Source organism: Athene cunicularia, assembly GCF_003259725.1.
Source record: "Athene cunicularia isolate RWA chromosome 3 unlocalized genomic scaffold, athCun1 chr3_part1, whole genome shotgun sequence".
In the NCBI taxonomy this organism is placed as follows: domain Eukaryota; kingdom Metazoa; phylum Chordata; class Aves; order Strigiformes; family Strigidae; genus Athene; species Athene cunicularia.
Genome location: NW_020799097.1, coordinates 90,289,320 through 90,316,636, shown reverse-complemented (window position 1 = coordinate 90,316,636; position 27,317 = coordinate 90,289,320). Strand labels below are relative to the sequence as shown.

Here is a 27,317-nt window from a genome sequence, read left to right as displayed (position 1 = left end):
GCTGTTGTTGTTTTTCCTTACTCTATTGTTTCCTGCTAGTGTGCTGTGACTTTTCTCCAGAGAAAACAAGCTTTGTATATGTGGAGAAGAGCAGCTTTGATTAATGAAAGCAAACAGCCACTGCTTTGTTACTGTCTGTACGATGCTCTGATATTTACTGTTTTCCAAACAGGATTCCTGCTGCACTGAGAAGAATCTCTTAACTGGAAGCTAGGAGAGGAGAGATGGGTTGTGGAGATCATTAGGCTTGTGGTGGATTGGATAGATGTGCTTGATTTCATGTGCATCATGATTGAAAGCAGAACACCGTCAGATCAAGAAGGCAATTAAGTAAGCCAGCATTTATACAGGGGAATAGTGTTCTTCCTTTTGACCACCGTTGTTCTTGCCACTCTTCTCTACAAGCTTTAGGCATCTTGTTCTGTTTTTCCCATCTGCTTTTCTGTAATAACTTGTTTCCTAAAGGCTTTGCTTGCATTGCCCTACCATTCCATCTATTAGGATCACCCTCTCAAGTGTTGTTGTGCGGTAAAATAACTATGGGGAGCAGGGGACATGCTTTCTTCCCACATCCCACATATTAGTATGTGACTTAGAATACTATGATTTATATGTACTGTGGTCACAGTTGGGTTTTCCGTGATGGTCTAAGGAATGGATGAAAATTCCTTACTGTGTGTAAAACACAGAAGGGAAGGCATCAAGCTGAGCTTGCACCATGTATCACGCACCCCAGAAAGCCTTTTTGCTTGTAGCTGTTCCCTGAGTAGTTTGTCACCTTTAGGATTGGTGTTGGCTGGTAATCCTTAGCTCACTTGATGAGATTCCTCCACTTCTCTAGTCAAACTCCTGAAGTGCCGTTACAGCTGTTGGCCCCCAGAGAGGCTCCTCTAGCTGTGGGTTAGATTTCTCAGCTAGAGCATGTGGGTAACCAGCTTTAACGTGGTGGGCCCTTTGACTATGTGTCTCCATTAAACTGCTATTTGCATCTGAATCAACGAAAGTGGCAAGTGCCTCAACTAACCCCAGGCCTCATTAGAAACTAGACACTTACCAGTCAAGTACCTATGAGAGAACTGGGAAGAAGGGAAGCAAGATTTGTCAGTAGATAGTTTGAGAAGTGGCTGGAGCTTGAAAAGTCCTGTGGCATGCGCATTCCCCATTAACAGGTTATGCACCTGGGAAATTAAAATTAAACTGTGTTGAAGTGGGAAGAGTAGAGTGAGGAGTAAAATGATTTTCACAGATCTGCTGACTCTCTTTGGGTGTCCAAAAGGCTCCTGTGGGTTCTTAAAGTACTAGAGGCCAATTCAGTTCCCTGTTTGGTTAATTCATTAACCTTCAGGCCAGCACACAAAAAGCCTTCAACTGTCTGCTCATCCCACGTGATTTATTCTTAGTTCTGCTATATTTAGGACTGCAGTAGAGAGTCTTGGAAGTGTTGCTGCTCAAGACTGTAGGCTTGTGATCCCACTTGCTCTCTGAACTTTGGATTTTCCATGGATGACAGGGATGTTACAGAAGTATGTGTGCATTTTTGAGATGTTGAGAGTGATTTAACAGTCCCAAATAAGCTGGCTCATGCTAAACTACAAGCTTCCTTTATCAGCCTCCTAGCATACCCTTAGGTTAGAGTCACACCAGTGTTGTGATTGGAGAGCAGTACACCGAGGTGGATGTGAACTTTTGTTTCCCCTGCGCAGGCTCTTAAAATAGTTGTGTGCTTGTTTGTTTCACCTTGTGCCTTTTCAAAGGCACAGAAACTGAAGAAGCAAGTGCTTTTACCAGCTGTAAACATTGCCTTCTCCCCTCTTTGGCCGAAAATAAGTCACACCTCTAATGGCTTAACAAACAGGGTTAGAAGGGAAAAAATATTTTTCCTTTGTGTTTACTTTGTGCTTTTTACAGCTCTGAGTGCTGTCACTGTCATTGTTTCCCCTTTATTGTCCAGTAATTTCCCCTCTTGTCCACGTGGGTCTTTCCCACAACACAGGAGAGAAAAACAAGTATAAAAAGTAGGAAAACACTATTGTAAAACCAAAGAAAGAGGGAGTCTGCCTGTGCTGTGGGCAGGTGGAAGGTCATAACTCGTTTTCACACATGAAGCAGAGATGAAGGTGATAAGGGCTCTTTAAACTTTCCGGCATTAGCTTAACTCATGGAAAAAGCAGACTTTTTGGCTAAATTTCATACTACCCCAGCAGTAGCCTTTTGCTGATGGCTTTTCTGTCTCCTAGGACCAGACTGTCAGCAGCTGTAAACAGCACTTGAGAGTTCAGCACACAGATTTTTTCCAATGAGTTTCGCGTGTTGGCTGCAGTGCTTATTTTGAAAATCCAGTTCAGATCAGTGCTGATAACTCAAAAACTTGTTCCAAAGTTATACCTATTTCTCCAGTGTCCCTGGGTGGTCCAACTCTTGTCAAGACTTTCTTGAGAAGTACTTGGAGCTATTTTTTGTGCTGCACAGAGGCCTATCAAGTTAGCAGGCTGATACTGAATAAAACAAACCTTGGTTAGATCATTTTTTTATTTTTTTTTTTTCCTTTTTTGGCTATGATGATCATGAACGACCAAGCCCTTGTTTCTCCTGCCTCTTGTGTCTTCACAAAATCTGCATTCAGATTTCCTTCCTTCCTTCCCCCTCTGATCGGTCTCCATTGGGATTCCCTTCCATTCTTGGTGTCACGTAGAGGCGGAGAGCTCTTTTAATATGCTTCTTCCCACGCTCCCACGCTTACTCCCCATCTGTCTGTTTTTTGTTTGGTTTTGTTTTTGTTTTTTCCACCTGTGTTCAGTATCTGGACATGCAGCTCTTTCCCATACAGATGCATAAAGCTTCTGGAAGTAGTGTCCCAGGCTGTGAGGAACCTCCTGTGGCTTTGCAGGCTCAGCCAAAGGCTTTCAGGCTCGCTGTGAGGACAACCTTGGGGGCTGCCTTAGGGCAGACTTTCACTTTGGCTTCCGAAGAGGAGTCCCTGAGCAACAACACTCCAGAGAAGTGACAGCAGCCAGTCCACTCCATTTTGGAAAATAGAAAATTTTAGACAGCAGCTTCCCCTAAACTTGCTCTGCTGCTCAGCTCTTTATCTTCTGCACTGAAAGGAAAACAGCTCACCTTTCCCAGCTGGGGAAAATCCATGCTTCAGACTAGCTCTGGTCAGCAAGTACGTTACTGTGCCCCCCACTTCCCCTTCCTCAGCCTTCACCTGCCTGAGGAAGGCACCTCAGAAGATAGCTTCTGTCCAGGAAAATTGGATTATTCTTTTAAAGCCCAAAAGCTGGGAAAAATGAGGGGGGCGTGGGTGTGCAGAGGAGGGCAAAACTGAGGCGGCTAGAGCAGAGGAGAGCTGCAGTTCAAACCTGGCTTTGCATTTCACTCTGAGGGAACCCAGTGTCCTCTTGGACTCCTTGCATAGCACCCAGGGCTACTCCATAAAGTTGACAGCAAGGCTGAAGCTCCCTTATTTGCGACACAGGGCTTTGCAGAAGTTTTACACAAGCACAGAAAGTCCTAGCAGGTTCTGCTCAAACAGCCAAATCATCTCTTACAGGGTTTATCCAAGTACTTTCATTTTTCACCTACTCATGTTGCTTGTATTCTTTGGCATTTGCAGATCAGGCTGTAAATAAGGTTTGATATAACCTTCCTTCTTCCCACTTCATTTTGTTTGTTTGGATTTTTTTTTTTTAAATGCCCCTCCTTTTCCCCCCAGTTTCTTAAAAGATCTTGAGACAGGGAAGAACAGATGTGGTGGAAGTGTCCCAGCATCATATGGGATTGTATCTCACTTTAGCTACTTCTTTGATCCATACTCTTGTTATATGACACTTTTTCTCCTGGACACTCTCCTGGAATTGCTCTACCTCTAGCAGGCAGTATTTCACCAGGGCCAGCAGAGGCGCATAGCTCAGTCAGGAACTGTGATGGCTGATAGGTCTTGCCTTTTGTTGTCAGGGGAGGACAACAAGAAATTCTTTGTTGTTTTGCCCAGACTGGGGAATAAAACTGTTTTTGTGAGGTGAGGAGAAGTCTTGCCCCTCTTTACGAAAAGATGTCAACTTAAAGGAGAGAAAAAGATTTTTTCATTTCATGTATTCAGGCTTCCTCCAAGGTAAAGAGTTTATCTTACACCAGCTTCTTAAAATGGTTGTTCATGCCCTGTCAGCTCTCCTCACTCAGGTGCCTGCTAGCACTAGAAGATCAGTGTTCTGCTGCAACAGCCTGTTAATGCTTTTTTTAAAATTTTTGGTAATATTACATTGTCTATGATGAATCTACTCCTTTTTGGGGGGCCAGGGAAAGTGAAAAAAGGGTTTATTTCTACCCAGTGTCTTTTTCTCAAGTTTTCCAATGGCCATGAACACTTCCAATGTGCCAGCAACACGCTCTCAATGTTCTCTTTCTTGACATGCCTAAAGCAAAGGGTTGCCAGCAGGAGCAGATGCTTGAAATTTTCACCTAGCATTAGTCCTTCTTGGACGCTGCAGTATTTTGCTTAGAGGGATCAGTTGTGCGAGCCTGCAGTCTATGCTTGATCTGCAGCTGCTGCTGAGGTAAGCACCTAACTGACCAAAGCTACCAGGCTTGCAAGAGATGTATTGATGAAGTCTCTACAGTAAGTTGAAACTTAAGCAGCCTAATTGCTAGCAGAGTAGTTCCCCAGAAAGTGGGAGCTGCTTCTGTAAAAGGCATCACTTTTCTTGCTTAATGTGAGTTTATGCCTTGGTAAGAGTATACATGGAAAAAAAATGTGTCCTCGAAATAGCCTTCCTCTGAAGAACATAGAGCATCTACCCTTTTAAATAGTTTAGGAAAAAAACTTGTTAAGTATCTTGGCGAGTAGGTAAGTGAGAAGATTATGTACAAGAAACATTCTTGTCCAAAACCCAAATGAAGACAGGCATGATTTGTGGGCCTGATAGAAATAGGAAAGCAGGTGCCTTTCAGACCAACAGCTACAACTAACTTTTAAAAGCCTGCAAGAAATGGGTTGAGGTCTACAGACTAAATGCTGGTTAATACTCTTACATGATGTTAAGAATGAAGTTGCATGTGAACCTTTCATTTATAAAGTGTTAAACGGCTTATCTCAACAGATCCATCAACAGCCTGGATCATGACCAAATTTCTCTTTTCAAATTCTCTACCACATAATTTTCATTGTGTGCCAGCTGTACGCTGTAATGGTAGTTGTGCAGCCAGCCTGTTGTGACCTGTCACCTGACCCACCACAGGAACTAAAGACCATATTTTTGCTAATTCTTGTTCCTTTGCCCACAGCAGTAAGAGTGAAGGATGCTGCTGGCCCTCATCCTAGCTTAGAAATTGGTGTTCTCTGCAGTGCTTCTTTCTTTTAATGCAGTAAGAGCATGTGTGTTTTTTTTTCTCTCTCCAGATTTAATGTAATTACTTGGAAGACAAAGGAAACCTGCAGTTTTCAAGATGTAAACCTGAGCAGGCATCATGTAGTTGTACTGAGATTACAGTTAAACTACCACAGAGCTGCCTGTTTTGGTTAGGGAAGTTATGAAATTACTCTCTGGTCTTGAGGGCTTATAACTTGATGAAAGGATGCAATAACTTGAATTTTGTAGGAAATCTTATAATTGGGTTGCTTTATACAGTGTGCTCCCCAGACACCTGTTTTTGTGGAGAGATTGGGTAAGAATAATAATACATGTATATCAATTTGGAACGCACTTTTCAGGTTTGAGCTTTGTATTGTGCTGTTTTGCTTTTCTCTCTTACTTCCAGATGAGGGCTGTGCTCCTTAAGTAACTTAATGTGTCTGAGAAAAGCCACTTCAAACCTGCTTCTCAAGCCATTTCAGATTCAGATGCTGGATTTACATTAGCAAAATGCTAATTTGGGCATTGCTGTTCAGGACATTTAGTCTTAACATATACAGGATGCTAACCAGAGAAAAACATATCACATACACATATATACACATACACACTTAAAACTAAGGTGTTTATTATATGCTAATTTTACTATAATCAGTGCTGGCAAAGGTGACCCCTCTCCATTGCAGTGTAACCAGACAAATGCATAGTGTCTTGGAATTCCTTCAGTCTCAGCCACATGCTGCCTATTTGAAGGATCCCCTATCAGGGAACTGGTATCACTGTGCTGTGCTGAACACTAATATGCTCACTGTAGCAATGTAAACACAGCCAAAATTCAAAACCACAGGTGTGCAAAGAATTTCAGCATAGAGGACTTTGTGAAAGGTTTTTGTCTGAGATTTAATCAGCGTAACACACCTACTTCTTAAAAGATCATTACAAGCCTCTGGAAAAGGAGTGTTATCAAACAAACTTAGATGCTTGGCTTCTGTCCTCACCATTGTTGTTGCTGGCAAACATACCGAAATGATGCAGTATATTTAAAGGAGGCCAAATATATCCTCGCTGGCATGTAGAGGAAGTTTCCACAAAAGTCATATAAGAGAAAACAGAGTGCAGAGATCTGTTCTGCTGTGTCCATGCAATGTTCATCCAAATGGCTTACTTGTGAGAAAATAAATAGTGCTTTATAACACCTTTCAGCTAAGAAAACAGGGAAATGGTTGACTTTAATGTATGAGGTACAGGAAAACTTCTTGTGGCCAAATGTGGTCTGCGACAGTCCATCAGTGCTTTCTGTATTACAGTTGTCATCTTCATTTTTCAGTGCTTCAGGGTGAGCAATCAGCTATCCTGTCATCAAAAGAAAGCAGTCACTTACATGGTGAATAAAAGCATGAGGCTTTAGAAGTATGAACTCTGCAACAGAAATCAGACCAATACCCTGCCCTTGCCTGGACTCGTATGTTTATCAGAATGCTGGTTCCTGTGAATCTAACATGGAGCCCTGAACTGTGAATTGCACAGAATTTAGTCAGATATCCACCAGGCTATTTTAATGGTTTTCAAAAAGAAAAGTGCCCAACTCCTAAAAGCACATACTGACACCAAGAGTCAAACTCCCAGTTACCGTAAATGCACGCTTCAGTGTAGAAAATAGGCATCTACAGATGATTTGGCATTCTTCTGAAAGTAACTCTTGTGCAAGAAGCAATGGCAATTTTGAATAAAGAAGTGTCCTGACATAAAAAAACCTTATGAGACCTCAGACTCGAGCAGATTTAAAACTGTCTTGGCTTTTTTCTGCAACTCACCTCAGATTCTTGTCTTTCTGGGAGGGTCTCTATTCCATTGTGATCCTGTATGTGTTGTGGGGACTCAGCTTCTAGCTCTATATCAGCCTGCGTGTTGGGCTTTTCGTTCTCCCATTTTGCAAAGCCTTTGTTCTTCCCAGCTTTTCCATGGAATTTGGACTTCATTTTAGGGAAAGTATGGGAACCTGAATCATTCCAGCCTGGCTCATGCCACAGTGGTTCTGTCTGTGTTGCTTGGCTGGTGGTTGCCCTCTGCAGCCGCACTGAAATTTTCCGTGAAGAGCCAGTGACGAGGGTTATAGCTCTGCCATCGAGGTCCTGGTGTTCTGCAGCAACACTGGGAAATTCAAATACTTCATCTTGGACTGAAAGGGAGGGTAGAATTGTTTATTTTAAATATTCTACTTCAAGATCTTTACAAAAAGATAACTTAAGCCTGGGGCAGGGGGGAGGTAACCTCTTCTATGAAGCAGTGGTATAAATAGCAATATCCATATGCTGCTTGAAACTGAGTCTGGCCTTGTGAGTGCACACTTCCTTCTCCCTCCATTTGCATGCTCAGGGGATAAGGCAGAGCTGCTAGAATTGTGCCCTATGTCTCCCAGCCCCTGCCCCTAAGTGGCTTATAAGAACTATAGTTTCCCTAATTATAACTTTATTTCTTTTGAGCTGGGATAGGGGTGCCAGTATAGAGGACAGGGAGCCTCAGGAAGGAGACTAAGGCCATCACTGCAGAAAGGGATGTTGTGATCTGAGCACTGAACACAACCTACAGTGCAGCAGAAAGTACATGTGCTGTGTGCTGATACAAAGGAAAAATTAAAAATGGCAGCAAGGACACTGGCTGTTAGAGAAGATTACAGAAAAGGTTTAAAATAAGAACAAGAGTGCTCCCACCTGGAGGCAGAGATGGACTGCTAGGCAGAGAGCCATGGTTGCTGCCTACTGAGGTTCCTCTGGAAAATTTCCTGCATGCCAGCACAAGCAGGTCTCTGCATTGCTTATGACAGTTGGCACCACAATCTATAAAGAAAGGAATTACCAAGTCACCAAACGGAAAGCCAGAACTATCTGGTAATCCCTCAGGGTTATTAGCAGACACATACCAGGAGGGATTTTGAAGGAACAAATACTTTGACAGAAGGTGTGGAGGGAGTTACAGAAATGGATCCTTTGGTGTGAAGGACGTTACAAAAAATGGGTCATTTCCATGGCAGCCATTGATAGAAATCTGGTAGCAGAAAGGAAGAGGGGCATGATATTTTCATTAGAAATTAGTTTCAAGGTAGAGACCTGGAATTACTGGTATGATCCTGTGTATGTCATGCATAAAGCTTCTGCTCCACTGAATGAGTCTCCAAAATAAGTTGTTGGTTTTGGGGTTTTTTTTATTTGACACAGCAGAGCCTGTTCCAATACATGCCCTTCATCAGAAGACACTGGAGCATACATACTCTGAGCTTCTGGAAGGACAGTTTAAGGTCAGTGTAGACCACTGTAGGTTAAAACTAGTCTAAGTAGCTCAGCAAGGAACATCAGCACAGTTAGCTCTGTGGATGTGTATCATCCACCTGGATGAAACTGGCTGAGTGCCTGCACACCTAGCCTCTGATGGGCTTTGCATCACTGCAGATAAACTCATCACTAGGTACATTTATCTGAAGTATGACTACAGTATGGACTATAGTATGGATCTTATCTTCAAGAAAGGGCCAAAGAGTGGAGGATGTGTGCCCCAAACACAGGCTCTCGCTGTCTCTCCTCTGTGTCCCTTGCCCTTGTTTGAAAATTTCTATCTCCCTTGTTTCTCTGTTGCTGCTCCATGACCTAACATTTTGTTTTAGGTGAGCCATAGCCAAAGCGTTGTGTTTATAACTCTCTATTAAAAGAACCATTTTGCTCAGGGCAGAAGCTCTAGCATGATGGGTGAGAATTCTGGTTTCTCCCATCACTTTGTTCCTATGACCAATACAGAAGTACTTGCCCAGCTGTGGTTTTGTCTCTTCCCAAATACAATGAAGATCTCTCTTGGCAGTGGAGAATGTCTTTCATCACTTGTAGATCACAGAGTCTAGCTTTATCTCTTTATCCGCAGTGCTGGGGTAAGCAGCAGACCTGAGCAGATTAACTCCCTCCCTTCCCCCCCCTGGTAGGAGCTCTGTACTCAAATGCAGAAATAATCGATGATGGGTGCAGCATGCTGGTGATGCTGGCATATGGAGCAGCTGGTAGCTGCTGCAACAAAGGCAGGCACTAATTACACTTGTTGACCACTTTAAGATCTGAGCAAGCAGCTCTGATCTCATACACTCATGCTCCGTTGCCTATAATTTTGACTCTACAGAACGAGTTTTGCTCTTTCTCCACTGGGCCACTGTTACAAGCAATGATTCAGGACAGAGCTCAGCTTTCAGATCTCGAGTTTACAGACCTGCTGTGACAAAACCTTATCTTCCTTCCCTCATCCTACCAGTAAAAGTGTAGACCACAACTAGCCCTTTCCTAGCTGCTCAGATTACAATAATCAGGAATACCTGAATTATAAATGTTGCTTTAGCCATCAACATCTTCCCCACCCCTCTCTGAGGAAGAGATGTTCATGGGTGGAGAGGGAGAGAGGAATACACCATATCTAAAGAAACAAATATTGCCAATTCTTCACTTTTCTCCTGGGAGCCAGTATAAGACTTGGGGAAAATAGTGCATATAAATATAGCTATGAAGCCCCAGCATGAATGTCCCCATGTGAGTAACTGAGATGCAGCTACAACTGTGAAAATCAACAGTGCCCTTCAGCCAGAGCTGGGCGGCTTGAGAAATAAATAGGTCCAAGCCTTTAAAGCCAATGGGGACCACTACAATGTCATGTCTGACCTGCTCAATATGGTGCAAGTACTGCATAAGAAATTAAGCATTTTATGAAAGCAATACAAAGGACTGTAAGAACTCTAGGATTTTTTTAAGTGAATGTCTGGAGAAGATCTTGCAATGAGATCAGCCTAGAAATTAAGTACTTCCCTGTTTCTAGCTCAGCCACTATTGCATTGCAAGGCCAGTTAGGCTTTGCTCCAAGCATGCGGATGTACATGACAGACAGCATTGCCAGCAGACCTTTTCCTGACCCCAAGTCTCAGGAGATATATTTCAGGATGTCTTGGTGTTAGGATGGGGACACTAGGTTTTCCAAGTTGCAAGGTCTTTGCTGGTAGGAACTGACACCTCATGGAGGCAGTGGTTGCTTTGGACTTTTAGCTCACAGAACCTACTAGGTGCTATGTCCCCTAATGCACTGAGACTTCACAGTGTACCAGCAGTCACTGTACATGGACAGTACCAAGTGTAGAAGCAAAATTTGGATGAACAGATGTCAATTTAGTAAAAAAATACTGTTGACCAAATTATGCTAAAACTCACCAACTATAGCTTGAAAAATCCACTCAATATTTATTTACCTTTGCATTTGTAGCCTTGTTTGATTATACCCCAGAGCTGCAAAGAAAGACAAAAGAACGTCAAGGAATCAGAAAAGAGAGCTGGAAGGAAAACAAGGTTACAATGAGGAAGTACCAATGGCTACAAAAGCACAAACAGGATACAACTGCTCTTAACACCCTTCCTGTTAGGCAGACCTCCCCCTCTGATTGTGATAAGGCTTGTGTGGCTTCCCCCTTATTTCTACTGCTTACGGTGGGAGTACCAGAGAAGGAGAGATACAGATGACATTTACTTCCAGGAATGAGTGAAAAATTGTCATCATATCACATTTACTGAAACCAGCAGAGCATATTCTGCTTCTAGGCTCACTTCATGTTATCTGCTGGGGAATTTCCAGTGTACATTCATTCTCCAGATATATGAATGATCCATGCCATTCAAACACAGAAGAAAGCACCATTGGGGATAAAAATTAGGTTTTTGGTTTCCATACTTGTCCCCAGCACACCTAGCCATAGCAATCTGATTTGTGCACCTGCACATTTTCCATTAAAAAAAAAAAAAAAAAAGTTAAAGACTGAAACATGCAGAAAAGCCACTAAATTCCATCTTTGCTTCCTCCCAGAAGCTGTCCTTTTTTATGCACATAACAACCAAACACTAAACTTCTGCAGTGTGTGCAGTCCCACAGTGTGCAGTCTGAGAAGCTTTCACTGCAACATGAACAGGTTTGCTTGGAAGTAGGAAAATTCCCTAGCAAATCGTTATCTATACATTCAGAAGCTCTGTATCTACAGACATGGCATTGTAAAAACAAGTGTTTTCACTCCAAGAAGCAGAGAGAGGAAGGGGCAGTTTTTCTAGCTCTAGCATTAAAGCAAGAAAATTGGAGACTCAAGTGTTTGTCCTGAACTCATTTGAAGCATTACCAGGAAGGCTGAACACATCCAGGCAGTTCAAACTGCACGTGGCTCCTCACCATAAGAATCTATGCACAGTGTGCAGGGGGTGAATATGGTCATTAAAGAAATGTTCAAGAGGAAGAGCTGGAGAACATTAAGACTACAAAGGAAAGAGAAAAATAAACAGAAGGAAGATGGGGTGGGGGTGGCAATTCCATACACTGCACAAAAGAACTGCAAGGAAAAATGGGGGCTTGGAGAAAGCAGACTAGATTAGACAAGGTGGAAGAATGGTGAATAAAAGAACAGAAGGGATAACAGTGGAAGAAGGATCCATAGAAAACCTACTGCTTGCTCTTTTCCTGCTAATGCTGTATATATGCACAGTGAATGCAGTTGCTGTGGTCAGGCAGTGACAGTTGAAGCCCCCTCAGCCCCTCTTGGAAGAGCAGCAATGACTTTTTTTCGCTAGTCTCTTTATCAGGATCACTGCAAGAGGCATGGATTGTTATTTCTTCCATTTAAACTCTAATCTGTTCCCACTGCAGTGCTTTCTCCTCATCTTCTTAGCTCTGTACCTTCCTCCTACTCAAATTTGTCACCGCTGTTGTGGTTACACACAGCAGTGAAAGCTCAGCTGAAGTGCTATCTCATGAATTCTGACTTAAAGCTTTGACTCTGTCTGACACAGCTTTGCTGTAAAGCTGGCTTGAGCCAGCTCCTAGGTAAGAGGATCTGTGCAAATTCAGCTGACAACATTCAGCGGGATGGCTGGTCACCTACCCTGCCATGCGGTGCAACTCAAGCTGTGGGACAGAACTGTGGCCGGCCATGGGCATATCAATTTCATGCTGCTTAATGGCATTAGGTTTTAGCTTGACCTTCAAAGTTCATAAAATGTTAACAACAGATATTTTATTGAATACTGTGTGCATTGCACTGTCATGTCAATTCATCCTGCTGCACTGTCAGTGCACATTATTTTGACTATGAATCAGTGCATCATTTTGCAATTAGGTTGGATAAGCAGCACTAAAATGCAGAACAAATACACAGCAGATTTTCTAGTTGGTTCCTGTCCTATCAGCCCAGCTCATCCACTGGACAATGCCAATGACTTTACTGAGTTGACAGGAAGAATGACCTTATTGCCTTTTCCTGTACAGCCCCTTACTCATTTGTATTCCTGCTCTGGATGTAATCAGGGAGACGTGAAAAATCCAACAATGACTAATTAGCAAATTGATGCAGATGAAAAATATCTGGTGGAGAGGATATTACAGGGCAGTCCTTGGGCCTTGCTTTGCTATGGGAGCTTTCCAAACATGAACTGAATGTCACGAACACAATGACGTCTTCCCAAGGCTGCAGGCAGCCTGAAACAACAGGCTCAGGCCAGTGACTGCCCCTGCCCCATCAGTCTGCTGGAACTGTCAGCTCAACAACCCACCAGCACACTCCTCAATCAGCACTGACCATGTCGCCTTCAACATTTTTGCAGTTCTAGCAGAAATAGGTGGAATTCCTTCTTCCCTGTGGCCTTGATCAGCAGTTGCTACAGGTACCACGAGCATCTGAACAAGGCTGATATATTGCAAAAGAGGCAAGCAGAAGATGGGAGCATGGACACCAGAGCTGGTCTGAAAGGAGGCACATTTTAGCACTTACCAGTGCTGTTATTGTTACTTTCAACCATGAAGAAATATTACTTAGTGGAAAAGTTCATGTAGTACAAGCTGGAGATTTTGCTGCTGATAGCAGAGGCAGATCTCTGCTGGAGATCAGGGACGATGGTCTGAGTTTACACCCTGCACGTGGGCCATACATAAGCAGAGGGCATGGCCCTCTGCCCTTAATGCTTTAGCTGTCTAAACGTGGACATCTGAGTTCAGTGGAGTGTGTGCATTAAAGTAATTTTTAAATCATAGTAATTCCCTTTTCTTTACTATACTTGGTTTGAAGAGGAAAAGTTGGAGGAGGTTTATAAACAACACAAATGTTCACAAAACCAATAATTTCCCAGCTATGTACAGAGCACTCTAATAAATGTCATCTGGTAAGTTATGGCTGAGAGAAAAAGCAAATAAAAAAACCCTCAACAAATAAATTTTTAAAATTCTTATTGTACAGAACTGCTGGAAGCACTTTTGATTTCTTGACCAAATTAGAAGATCTGTTAATTCAATAGAGAAAGGATTAAGGCTGTTACAGCCATTCAGAGAATTATGAACATAGCTATGTTGCCATGTGCAATTTCCTGAGAAAGAACGGCTTTTGCTTCATCTACATCCTCTGTTCCAGACACCCATTTTCCCTTGAGCTTGTTTACAAGGGTAATCAAGCCAAATTAAAGAACTTAAGATAAACCAAGTAAAGCCATTTATATAGTCTCTAATAACCTTTAGTTAACATAATTTAATTTTTTTCCCTCCTGCAACAGTAATTCTTACAAATGTCAGTATTCAGGAACCACTAAAACAAAACTGGACAGTACAGTTTTGTGTCAGTTGTTCCTGAATACTGGATAAATACTGGATAATACCAGACTAAAACAAAACTGGGTAGTACAGCTACAACAAGAGTAAATGTTTTGTGCTTTTGAGTGCAATAAGATACTTGGTCAAGAAAATTTAGGGATGACTGGAGCCAGTTTCACCCTGTCTACATTAAAAGGAAAAAAATTGTGTTTAAGATATACTATTATTTAAAAACATACTTACAAATCCTGCACAGTGCTCACAGAAAGTTGGTTTAAGATAGGTCATCTCCTGAAAATTATGAATAAACCCTGGTCCCATTTTACACTGGAACTGTGATTTAGCTCTCAGAAAGTAAGCCATCATTTCTTCTTTGCTTATAAGACCATCTCTGTTAGGGTAAAAAAAACCAGTAGAGTAGATCTGTCACTGCTCATAGCACGGAACAATTCAGGATTTTCTCACTGCAAAAAGCACACAGCATACAAAGCACATTCTTTGAAAGAGCTGCAACAGTCCTGGCAGAAAAAAAACCCTTAGAGCCTTTGTGGTTCTTATCCTGCCTTAAACAGCAAACACTGAACTTACAGCATGGACCTTGGTTTCTCACCTCTTCATGGTATCAGAGCACAGATCAGGTCATGAAGTGAAGGATCTTGACTTAGTGCTCACACAGACCATGCGGTTATGCCCCTGGCTGACCACCAGCCTTGACACTCAAAGACATTCTGTACAACAAGAATTATCAATCCCAGCTGGATAGGAAATACATATATATACCTCATAGAGTATTTGTTACCCTCTGCTACGTACACTCATTTCCCTTGTCCTGTACACAACTTACTTGTTTCATCAGTCTGATGCCTGGTCTGGATACAATATCTCCACTCTAATTGATGGTACTCTAGGGGTTTTGACTCAGTCCCAGCAGGAATTCCTCATTAAGCTATTACATACAGGATTTTAAAGGTACCAGGTAAAGCAGGACTCCAACCTGGGTGGGCTTATAGAACCGACTACAACTTTACCACTCTGCAGACTGAAAAGACCTGTTGCATCATGAGAGATGCTGGAGCTGAGTAAGGCAGACAGATCTGCTCCACATATAACAACTAGCACAACTAAGAAAAGGTGATGGGTGGTAGTACAGAACTCTCTTCTGAGAGGTACAGAGGCACCCATCTGTCAACCTGATGTACTCTAGAGAAGTGTGCTGCTTACCAGCAGGGATGTCACCAAGAAACTACCAAGCCTTGTACAGTCCACTCACTATTATCTGCTGCTGTTTCACATGGGCATCCGTGATACAGCCAGGAGCAGTATCAAGAAGGATTACAGAGCCCTGGGAGTGGCAGTAAGGGACTCTGGAGTGCAGGTAGTTTTTTCATCATTCCTCCCGGTCAAGGGGAAAGGGTTTGAAAGGGCCAGCTGAATCTGACAAATCAACAAATGGTTATGGGACTAGTGCCACAGCCAGGGGTTTGGCTAATTAGACTTAGAGACTCTCTGAGAAACATGGTCTACTGGGGGCTGATGGAGTCCATCTGTCAGAGAAGGGGAAGAGCATCTTTGGTTATTGGTTTTCCAAGCTGGTGAAGAGGGCTTTAAACTAAAGTTTCTGGGGGAGGGGAACCTCAATCTATCCCACTCCTACCAGCTTGATGCCAGTGCCAGCAATGGGAGTCCCAAGCCTGGAGAGGGGTCACAGATCAGCAGGAGAGCGCCTGAAGAGCAGTACAAAGGAATTCCAGCTACTCCAGCCAGTAAGTCACCTTCATCAAGGGCACAACTTAAATGTCTCTATACAAATGCAGGTATCACGGGGAATAAACAAGAGGAGTTAGAGATGTGCGCACGCCTGCAGGGCTGTGAGCTTACTGGCATCATGGAGATGTGGTGGGATGACTCCTGTGACTGGAGTGTTGGAATGGAAGGATACAGGATCTTTAGGAAGGACAGGCAGGGGAGAGTAGGAGGGGGTGTTGCCCTCTATGTCAGTGACCAGCTGGAGTGCAAGGACCTCCACCTGGGGATGGATGAGGAGACAATCAAGAATTTATGGGTCAGTATTAAAGGGAGGGCAGGGACAGGTGACATTATAGTGGGGGTCTGCTACTGGTCACCCAACCAAGAAGCCTGAGCAGATGAGGCCCTCTATAGACATATAGGAGCAGCCTCTTGTTCACAAGCCCTGGTCCTCATGGGGGACTTCTTCAACCAATATCTGTTGGAGGGACAACACAGCAGGGCATAAGCAATCCAGTAGATGAAAAGGCTCTGGGGAGACCTTATAGTGGCCTTCCAGTACCTGAAGGGGGGCTCTACAAGAAAGCTGGAGAGGGACTTTTTACAACGGCATTAGTGATAGGACAATGGGGAATGGCGTTAAACTGACAGAGGGTAGTTTTATATTAGACATAAGGAAGAAATTCTTTACCGTGAGAGTGGTGAGACAGTGGAAGAGGTTGCGCAGAGAAGCTGTGGCTGCCCCCTCCCTGGCAGTGTTCAAGGCCAGGTTGGACGGGGCTTTGAGCAACCTGGTCTAGTGGAAGGTGTCCCTGCCCATGGCAGGGGGGTTGGAACTAGATGATCTTTAAGGTCCCTTACAACCCAAACCATTCTGTGATTCTATGATGCTATGAAAAGAAGTTGAATGAGAACAGAATTCAACCTTGAGCGCTCTTCAGTTCCTTAAGCGAGATGTCAGACACAAGAAGCTTGTGAGACACTGTATCTTCAGTATTTGGTTTTCATGAGTTTTTAAATTGAGGAAAATGAAAAAACTGCTAAAGAAATCTCCAAACTTACTGGTCTTTGTCCAGCACACAGAAAGAGTCCAAAAAGGGGAAGTTGGCAGCTATACTTTCAAAGTCTTCCTGAGAAATATAGCCATCATGGTCATGATCATAGTTCCTAAAGACAGACTGGGGAAAAAAAAAAGAAATTATTGTCCTAATATCTAGCTCATCCTGAATCTATACCAGCTCTTCAACCTTGTAATTACATGTAACTTAATGTTCAATGTTACTAATCAGATACTCTGCTGCCTCACTTTCTCTCTTTTGCTACTTGGTACTTCAATACGTGTATTTATTGGACTGTAGGGCTAATTTTAAAATAAAACTTGACCTCAATTTTATCTGGTGATGGTCCTCCTCACCTCTTCAGACAATTATTCTTGCTTTATTTTTCTTCTTTATTGGAAATTTCACTAAAATTCTGCCCCGTGTGACATATTCCCTTTGCTTCATTAAGTATGCTTTCTGATCACAGAAAAAGAAATGAAACAAAACCAACACAACAAGCAGCTTTCCCATGAGTATTTCAGATGTTTTTGGCTTCACTTCTCTTAGCCAGTTTCTAAGCACCTATCAAATGACCTGTAACTGATGACTGGCAGACCTTAAAAATACATCATCAAGAGGGAACCAGTATGCAAACCCACATAGTATTCAACACTTATAGTAATAAAAACAGTGCCTTAAAGCACAACTCAAAGCAGCTAGTAAATGACAAAGCCTGGCAAAACGAAGACAGCTGTACAGAGTGGTGTGGGCCTCTTGGTAAGCTGTATCCATAACAGCCCCAAACCATGTTTTAATCCTGTCAAACTCAAGATCATACATCCTGAAGCAGGCCAAAAATTATGGAATGGGTCTGCATCTCCCCCACCCACAGGAACAAGAACAACCCCCCACCCAGCACATTCTGGAAAGATTAAGGAGTTGCGACAGACTTCCTATTTAAACAAGATATCAAAGAGACATTTGGACGTGGAGTGATTTTTATCAACACATATGGCACTGACAAAAGCAATACAGGAAAAGCATGTGCAGTTCTGGCATCCCACATTAAGAGAAAAATGAGACTTTTTAAAAATAAGAGCATGTGTGAAATGTAAACCACAAGATATATTTGAGGTCTGAGTGAGAGAACCGAAGACTTTGTTTAAGTTATCTTAACAACATAACCCCAATTAATGATCTGTAACACAGATGAGGTCAGAATTTCATAGCTCCTCCCAGACTTAGTTATTAATTTGTAAAAAGCAGAAGGAAATCTTGCTTCATTATCTACAACACATTCCTGGTTCCTCTGCACACTGCTCACATCACTTAAAGTCCCTTACACACCAACATAACAGGGCTACATTCTCTCCAAAGGAACCTGGTGGTGTCTGGTTTTGTTTGCATTACCTAATGCATCACCCTACAAACTGAAGCTGGAAGATCCCAGCTATAATTCTCCATGACCTCATGCCCCCATTTTTAAAATTATACCAAGATAGTGCTATCTTTACCATACATAATGTTTTGGAGAGTCAAATAACAACAAGTTGAAAATCAGAAATAGGGTTTCCAGAAAAATTCTCTGGACTTAGTAATGTGTGAGTCCTTGTTTCTAAGTATTTTTGTTTCCATTTGTCTGTTACCAGGCATAAACTTGGTGTCTAGAGCTGCGAACACTCAACTTTGCCCTCTGAATTTATGTTTGCTGATCAAACCTACTGAACAGCAGCCAGGCTTTGGATGCTTCTGAAAGTTTGTTCCTTTGCATCCAGAAACCAGTTTACTAATCCCATTGCTTATTGCAGGAATAAAATAAGTATTTCCAAATGTATCAGTGGCTCAAATTTATTATCAGATGTCTGAAATCCATCCCAACAATTACAATCTTTTGAAAAGCTGGAAAGTAATTATAATGACAATATCAAAGCTATCATTCTCTTTGACCAGTATATTCTTCTAAATACTTACATCCACCAGCTTTCGTATATGCTTGTTAATGACTGTAGGGTCAGGTTTTGGTACCACTCCAGATGCCCACTCCAGTGGCACTACTGGCTTGTTAGGGGTTGTTGGGGAGGTAGGCTGCTGAGAGATGGATCAGAACACAAAGATTTTCAAATCTAAATGATGAAGTTGAATTTCCCATTAAAAGCAGCTCTATGTGTCAGAACCACAACCACAAACCACTGGAGTCCCCATGCTGTAACAATGTGCTTAGCAAAATATCAGGCAAGGTTTTGAAAGGTTGCTTGCCTCTGCTAACAGATTCAGTTGGGCTCTCTGTGGCACCTCGTGGCTATGCCAGCAGTGGTAGCACCACTAGGTGAGCTCAGAAGCAAAACCAGGCAGACTTTCCTCACTGCCATCTCCAGCAACAAGGCTCAGAGGAAGAGGGAAGAAGGAGGGTCTTTGGACACAGCGGGCATCAGAAATAGGTAAGCCCACAAACCTGCTTTTCTCCTTCTCAGTGAAGCCCCCAAGGAACTCTCCACCACAGTGCAGCCTGGCCCTAACTCCCTGCTGGAGGGACTGTGCCCAGGAGCCACATGAGGGACTGCAGCAACCTGAATAAATTAATGCTCCTGCTCTGTGCAGTACCAAGAAGAGAGCAGGACGCAGAAGTGAGGGCAGAATCGGGTTCAGAAATCCCACCAGTTTCCTGCCAAGATGTGCCAGGATGCACAGCTTAATTCATCTAGGCAGCCTGAGCAGAAAGGGGCTAACCTTTGACTTGCACTGCAGGTAACACCAGCCAGACTATTTTATTCTGAAAACAGCTTGTTCTTGACAAAACAGTAGCTGACAGCTCACTTGATGCAGAGAGCACGCAACCTGACTCCCTCCACACCACTACAGTGCTTTGGGAGAAGCTCTGGCATGCAGCTCAGCTTGTTCAAGTACAAAATATAGGACAAACCTGAACACAGTTTCAGGTAAGGCTTCAAAAATCACCAGTTAGCATGAAAAATTTTGCAAGGTGTACTGGCCTTCTTCTGCATCTCCCACAGGTGAAGCAGTGTCAAGCAGAAAAAATTAAGCATGGTTTGGACCAGAAGGGAGATGACCCACAGTCTCAGAAAGCCCCTGTACTAGCTGATGAGGAAAAGATCTGGGTCTCATCTGTCTCCCTTTAAATTGGTGTGAATTGCAAGATAGATAAGTAAGCCATGTAAAAATGTTACAGTTATGGTGCATAATAAAGGTATTGTAGACTTCGATATTGGGATGAAAAATGGTCACAAGGTCATAATCTACTGTGTCTAGTAGGGAAAAAAAAAAAAGAAGGCTGTGTTAGTGGGTTGCTTTATTAATTTGGCTTTTTCTTATTCAATTGTCAGAGCTCTTATCAGTTCCTCTTGACTCACCGTACAAATCCGCACAAGCAAGTTTGGGAATTAAAAATCCCTATATCCACAGAATTAAATTTCAAAAAGAAATACAGTGAACCTGTACATCCAGCTCTTTATGCCAAAAGCACTTACAGAATGTTTTAATCCTAAAATTAATGTCACCACAAAGTGATGGACCAACATGCTGGCAAGTGGTTTTGTTCTAAAAATACGCAGAAATGCATCAATCTATTAAATATGACATGTTACATGATAACATGTAACATGCCAGTACTGTGATATTCTTACAGCTATGGTCAGAGAAGAAATTTGAAATTGGCTTTCTCTTTAAAAAATCTTAGACTAAAGGGACTCAAAGCATTAGTATCAAAGTGTCAGAGTGGTGCTAGACTACCAAGTCCTCACAGTGAGCTTTTAACTCCTGCTGGTCCAAGTGCACCAATGGCAGACAGAGACAGAATACACTGGAGTCTTCCTCTTTCTTCTGGGCTATTTAATTTGAAGCCTCATTCAATTTTTACATTTTTTGACAAGTTGCAATGAAAACTTCATGTTACTTCCCACTAGCTGAAAGGAAATGTTGGTTCCTCCGATTTCACTCAGACTCATATGAAAAAACATAATTTGATTTATGTATTTGAAACGCACGCTATGAAAAAAAAAGTACTAACCAGTGTCCAGAGACTACTTAGCTGAATTTACTGAACATTTAGAAACACTCTATCTGGTCATGCTGTTTGTGGTTTAGCCTGCATCTCCTGCCTGTTTCACCAGCACAGGGATAATGGTACTGTAGACTGAAAAAGCATTTTCAGATGGATGCAAACATCTGTGTATTTTGGTGTTGCAATAAATTCTATTCAAAACCAAAAAATGTATGTGTGTCTTCAGTGGCATAACTGCACCAGGCAGAGCTGTCTTGTAGTCAATAGCTGTACTAGTAAGAACTCCCAACAAGAAGATAACTAATGCGTGGGGAAAAAGCTGGACAGCGTGACAAGGAGATGCTATACTACAACTATCAGTCAGTCTTCAGTATTTTTTTAGGCTGCTACACTGACTGAAGAGTCTCCTCTCAGTTTTAGCAGCATGAAAATCTTGCTCAAGTCTCCTTGACAGCAGGCTCATATGCTAACAGATCAGCTCCACTTTTGCCTTGAAAATGACTGCAGCGGCCCGAGGCACTTCCTCTGCAGTGCACCTGCATGGGAGTTGTACCCGTACAACAATAAATCAAGGAGCGGTTGGAATGATACAACTGTGCTGCCACGTTGCCTTTGACAAATTTTTCCACATACAAAAGCTCTACAGAGTCTTTCCCCTCTAAAATATCTTGTGTGCTTTGGCACTCCATCAAAGAGAAGTATTCCTCAAACGATCCAGCTTCTGTCGATTCAGCTGGAGCTTTCTACCCATCAGGGTGCTGCAACAGCTCAATGTCACTGGTTATTCATTGATCCTTACGCACAAGTCTCCCACAGTTGCTGGGTAGTGTTAAAGTTCACAGCACTGTTTATATCACTTTTGTCCTTCTTAAAGCTCAGGCTGGAGATCAAAGCAGCAACATGATAATTTTCTTCATTTACAGCAGTGGCCCATTAGTCCTTCCACAACAAAGACCTGTAACAGATCAGCTTTGCTGGCAATAATGGGAGCAAGAGGGAGGCAGAATGACTGTGATAAATGGGAACTGTTGTGGCCAAATCATATCCAACAAGGATGAGAGACTCTAATGAAATTCCAGGTGTTCAAACTGAATTAGTGTTGACTATGGAAATATTCAGTAGCCTCCTTATTATTGCTCATCATCCACCTTTGAAAGCACACACATAGTCCTCAAACTGGTCTCCAAGAGTGATAAACTATCATACAGAAGCACTATACTTGGAAATTAAGGGGTTCTGCTTCCTTGTTTGCTTTTAAGAATACTTCAAAAACAAACAAAAAAAGGCACTGCAGTGAATCACCTCACACTACTGGACTCTGCTCTCACACCCTGCTAAGCATTTCCAGCCACCCATAGTTTCTGCTGGTGTCAGACTTGAGAGGGCTCAGCCTGAGAGAATCACATGCTGGATATGACAGGTAATAAGGATGTTAATGCACTGATGAAATGCTCAGAGGAAAGAGGAGTCCCAAACTTTGGCAACAGAAGAGAGAGTAATGCTTTAAATTAAACTATTAATTAGGAGATTTATCCTCAGACTTGCAAAGAGTAATGAAAAATGCCTTGATGCAGCAGTATCTTTAGTTGCACATACTAAAAAAAAGCAGTTATCTATTCTGAAGTGTTTAAACATTGCATGAGAGTCCAAGATACAGCCAATTGTACATAAGCAAATAGTTTTTAAAACACTGCCACTAATGCTGTGGCTTACCTAAAATATTTAGACTCAATGTTGTTTTATATAACTGCACCGACATCCAGAAAAAGAAGTAATGGTCATATAGAAATAATTGATGTAAACTTAGAAAGGTTGTCTTCACCTAAAGCAGAACTGTGTTTTCCATGACTTGCAGAGGTTTTGTTGAAAAATAATAAATAATAAAGTCTGGCATGTTTCACTATTTACTTCTCCCAGTAGTGACACCTATAGTGTCTGTGTTTAATATACAAGCATACACCCTAAAAGGCTTTAAGTGAATAGGAATAATGAAATTCATTAACGGATTAAAAATTTAATCGATTGCATGCAGACAAAACAAACAATATGTAAAAATGCAGTAAAAGATAACCTACAGATTTGGAGTTCCTTGGTTCCAGCACCAGTGAGAGCTTGTAGATATCATCCTCGGTGTGATAGAGGTCCAGGGACAGCTATGTGTAAGAAGAAGAGAAACCCAGTAATATTTATTAGACCGTGTTGGATAATGACAGTCTTGTAAACAAAGATATACCTCTCACTGAAGCTAAACAATGTTTTGCTACTTAGATCTCAAGATACACACTGAAGCTGCTTGCAGCTAGTAGGAAAGCAGCTTTTCACAGAGCTAAGGTAACCCATGCTGGTGAGAACATGTTGCTGTTCATGCCCGTACTGAGCTGAGCAGGTGCTGTACTTGAGGGCTGTCACAATCTGCATCCCAGCATGTCAGGTGAGAGAGGCTGCACACTGACCTTCTCCAAAGAGGAACATTGGTACCAAAGACAACCCTTACACAGAGTGCTTTCTCTTAGCAGCTCAATGATCATGAGAGATCTCAGAGAAATAATCTGGTGAATACAAAAACTTCAGGAAAGAAGTTGTAAAGGAGCCAGGCTAGAAGTACTTCAGATTGCGTTATGGTCAAATTTTGTTCATAAAGAAGGATCAGAGTACTGTGTAGTTCTTCTACGGACATCAGCCCATAGATCAAAAGCCTCTCTGGAAAGCCCTGGGCACTGACACAGTCCTGGGAGAGGCAAGCCAGGTTTGGCACCACTGTTGACACAGCAAAGTGCTCCATGAAAAGCAATCCCAGTTACTTGAGCCCAGCTTGGCCTCTTCCTGATCCTCTCTGACCAAGTAAGGCATATTCCTTTTCAGCTTCTGTTTTTAGAGAAATGAAAGATTTTCTTCTTCCATGTACTCATTCTTTTCCATATAGGATATACTGAGGGAAAAGAAGAGGCATAAATATGCTTAAAGTAAAATCAATTTGTTTGTTTTTACTTTGGCAGCTGTCATCTTGTGCTGATGCAGGTCTGCAGTAAATTTCTCCTTGCTTGGAGTGATGAAGAAGAAAAGTAATCAACACTGTAGCTAATGTTTTGCAATGAGAGGAAACAAACACTGCATGTTTCCTGTGATCAAGATCCTACATTAATTGGCTTTGGAGTAATTGACATGATTTGAAGTTATCATCTACCTTGCAAATCCCCAATTAAGCTACAGTTGAGTTAAAAAGATGTTTCCCAGCAGGCAGACAGAATTGCTACTGGCTGAATGACTGTGACAGAAGGTCATTTTTAGAGAACCTGAAGTGCTGAATTAGCAACAAGCAGGACCAGTGCCACTGTACTGCAGAACCGCCTCTAGGAACCACCTTCTTGTAGGCAGATTTTTGTGCAATGACTAAGACAGGTGTTGCGCCCTTTCCCAAGATAGGTACATATCCCAGAGCAAACGCATGCCTTTAGAGATGTCTGGATTTTGCATTATTAATTTTGTCTAGCTGTAACAGAGTGCTGATTTTTGCGCTTCATAATTTGGTTATGGGCACCTGTGAAAGCCTGAACATCCTGCTGGTTCCTTCACCCAGCTATTATGCTGCTGTCACAGGAATGTAAGGACCAGTCCTAAAGACAACATAGTAACTGCTGTAATAAATATTACTCATGTACTTAGTTATTCAGTGACTGTATTCTTAGATTTCTTGTTGGTATACAGTAAGAACTCCTCAGTTGGAGCAAATTATATTATCAGGACAGGCTGGGACTGACAGCAGAATTGTTAGTTCAAAAAGCCTTGCCCTGTTCCTACTAAAGAACACAGTTTTCTCAGCAGGTCAGATGAGCAGGGTGTAGATTTGGAGATGAAATGCATTAGTATTTATTTAGCAAGTTTGTATCTACCCTCTCTGAATAACCGACTTTATCAAAATTAGCAGTTACAACTTCATTATACACAATGTGTAAGCACACGGTGGACAAGGTATTTTCTAGCACAGCAGTTTTAAATACCAGCAAAAAAATTACAAACACGACAACTATGCAGTTATACAAGCTTTCATTTTTTCATTTTATATTTTATTTACAGTTTTTCTCTGACAGATAAAGTATAATCAGTTTCCCTAGGACAACCTTTACAGTGGTGGCAGTTTCCATTTTAATTTGACTTTCATTGCTGTCCTGTTTTTCCAAGTAATTTCGAGGGGGATTAAGGAGGGTGGAGGAGCAATCAGAAAGGTGTTTTTTTTTTTTTTTTTTTTTTTTTGGTGGTAAGTGTAACTTACTGACCTCAAGTTAGGGAGGGTGACTTTCAGTTTGATTGTTTAGATATTTCTCATGCTCTTCACTAGACTGTACAAATGACTGGGACTTTCCAGTCATTTGCCTATAGTCTCAGAACAGGTTAGATAAATAGCTGTTGAGACCTAAAAATAGTTGGGGAAAAATAATGGTGGCACCAAATAAGTTCTAATGCAATTATTATAAATACAGCTTAGACTAGTTGAGAGACTGAGATCCTCTTCCAATCCACAGAAAGTGATGAAACACAGGCTTTTATTCATGTTATGAATTAAAACCAATGTGGAAATACTGCACAGCAGGTAAAGAAATCCCTTAAGCATCTTTACCAAATGTTAAGTTTTCTAATGATGAAAATGTCGTTAGAGTCCTGCCAAGCCAGGTCCCTCTTTTAATACTTCTACTTCTTAGCTCCAGGTTTTGGATGCCAGGGACGGGGTCAGAACCGGGTACAGAGTCAGTGGAGATGGAGCGAGTGTGGCCCTGAAAGGAGGAAAAGAGGCAGAACCACACAAAGTGCAAGCATGCACTGAGATGTGAGTCTATCTTCGTGTAACACGCTCTGGCTCACTGGCAGCGGAGTTGTGGCATATTTACTTCTCTTGGTCATATAATTCAGACTCATTTAGACATGACCAAGCAAGGACTTGCATCACAAAAGCTCGCCCTCAGCTTTTGCAGTCTCCTGTGCCAGTAAGCCTGGCATTTGTCTCACTGCCCTCCATACAACAAACCTTTGCCTTATGTGTGGCATTTTAACTTCCATGCAAAATACTGGCTTCTTTCAGCTACTTGTTCAAAGCTAAAATTCTGTGAGCTAGAAGCTCATTTTTCTCATTTTTTATGCTGACAGTAAGACTGGGGGGTGTGTGTGTGTGGTGTACGACAACAGACTTCTAAATTTGTATGCAAACTTCTAAATCAAGAGAGAGCCCCAACCTTCCAAAATGCTGATCAGCAGCAGCTACCACTGAAACTACAGAGATTTATGTTCTCTTGTTCCCCATTCACCCTTTATACACAATAGCATCTAAAAAATGCTCGTAAAGACCCTTGCCAGGTGGCCTGAAGTTTACTACCCAGCTCTTGCCCCAGCTTTTAAGCCAATCTCTCACTTCATAGCTCCCCAAAGAGCCTCCCCAAACCTCACCATTTCCAAACCCCTTGAAAGGTATCAGCTTCCCCAGAGCAGAAAGGACTCCACCACTGAGGAAAAGAAAGACCAGGGCAAATTCCCACATGCTCATGAAATACCCATTTTATCTTTTTGTGCAAGTTGTTGGACTAACAAACCAGCACCCAGTGGTTTACTTGTCAAGCAAGCACAGGCCAGGCTGTTAGCACTTGCTAAGTGTGGTGTAAAAGGCAATACTGCAAGGGATGGAGACCAGGCAAGAGATTTATACTTGTCCTGCTTATCAGGACAGAAAGCCTACTAAAAGCCTGCTTGGAGAGAAGCGGATTAATGGGAAAAGAGCAGAAGTGAACAAATAGTTGGGTCAGCTGGTTCACACACAAATGAAAAGCACTCCACATACTTGTACACATTTACTAGTTTTGAAAGGGAGTTTCTCTAAGTAAGTTAAAGATAAGAAAATTTTTTACAGTTTACATTACAGTGGGAAGACCTAGCAATAAATTGCTATTTCTTCAGGGTCTGAAAACTGAGGATAACTTTGGCAGTAAGGGAGGCTAAATCTGCTAAAAGACCATTTGCACATAACAAGGTCAACTATTTTTAGTCACTTCTTGTCAGCTTTGGGCTGAAATTCTAGCTTTCTCCTCCTCTTTCTCTGGCCCCAGCTTATAATTTAAAATTTGCTTATTAACAAAAAGATTGATCAAAACATTTCACCTACTATGGAAGTTCATTATTACTGTTTAAAAAAAACAATGTAAAAAAAAGTACTGTCATGTATTCATATGTACAAATGAGGACAAAACCCACATACTGGAAGAAAAGTGAGAATATTCATAATATTATGAGATGTACCAAAATTCAGGTCCAGAAACCTTTTGCAGAAATTTGTTTTCATCCTTTCCAGAAGTCACTGTCTTAAACCAAAATTCACACACTTGACTCAACTATGCTTCCAGTGACTACTGTGAAGACAGAATTACCCTTAAAAGATTTATAGGGTATGTACAGGTGTTCACCTAGGATACCTATGTTTGTCTCCATCATTACTGAAGAGTACCACCATGGAATCATGCAGGTAAAAAGCAGCACAAGTTAATTTTAACTCAT

General features: G+C 42.0%; 1 protein-coding gene across 4 annotated transcripts in view; it reads right to left on the bottom strand.

The window, feature by feature from the left end:
• Positions 1 to 5,885: 5,885 nt before the first annotated feature.
• The window catches only part of RASGRP3 (RAS guanyl releasing protein 3), a 64,362-nt gene continuing 42,930 nt past the window's right edge, over positions 5,886 to 27,317 (bottom strand). For 3 of the 4 annotated variants that reach the window (XM_026846081.1, XM_026846082.1, XM_026846080.1), the window contains exons 10-17: positions 22,859 to 22,936; positions 18,737 to 18,853; positions 16,788 to 16,903; positions 14,223 to 14,370; positions 10,618 to 10,654; positions 8,063 to 8,188; positions 7,166 to 7,530; positions 5,886 to 6,704 (exon numbers count right to left, since the gene is read on the bottom strand). In XM_026846081.1, the coding sequence (XP_026701882.1) occupies positions 6,696 to 6,704; positions 7,166 to 7,530; positions 8,063 to 8,188; positions 10,618 to 10,654; positions 14,223 to 14,370; positions 16,788 to 16,903; positions 18,737 to 18,853; positions 22,859 to 22,936 (996 nt within the window). In that variant the 3' untranslated portion in view covers positions 5,886 to 6,695. The remainder of the gene's footprint in view (positions 6,705 to 7,165; positions 7,531 to 8,062; positions 8,189 to 10,617; positions 10,655 to 14,222; positions 14,371 to 16,787; positions 16,904 to 18,736; positions 18,854 to 22,858; positions 22,937 to 27,317) is intronic. The other variant, XM_026846083.1, reaches the window with a different exon arrangement.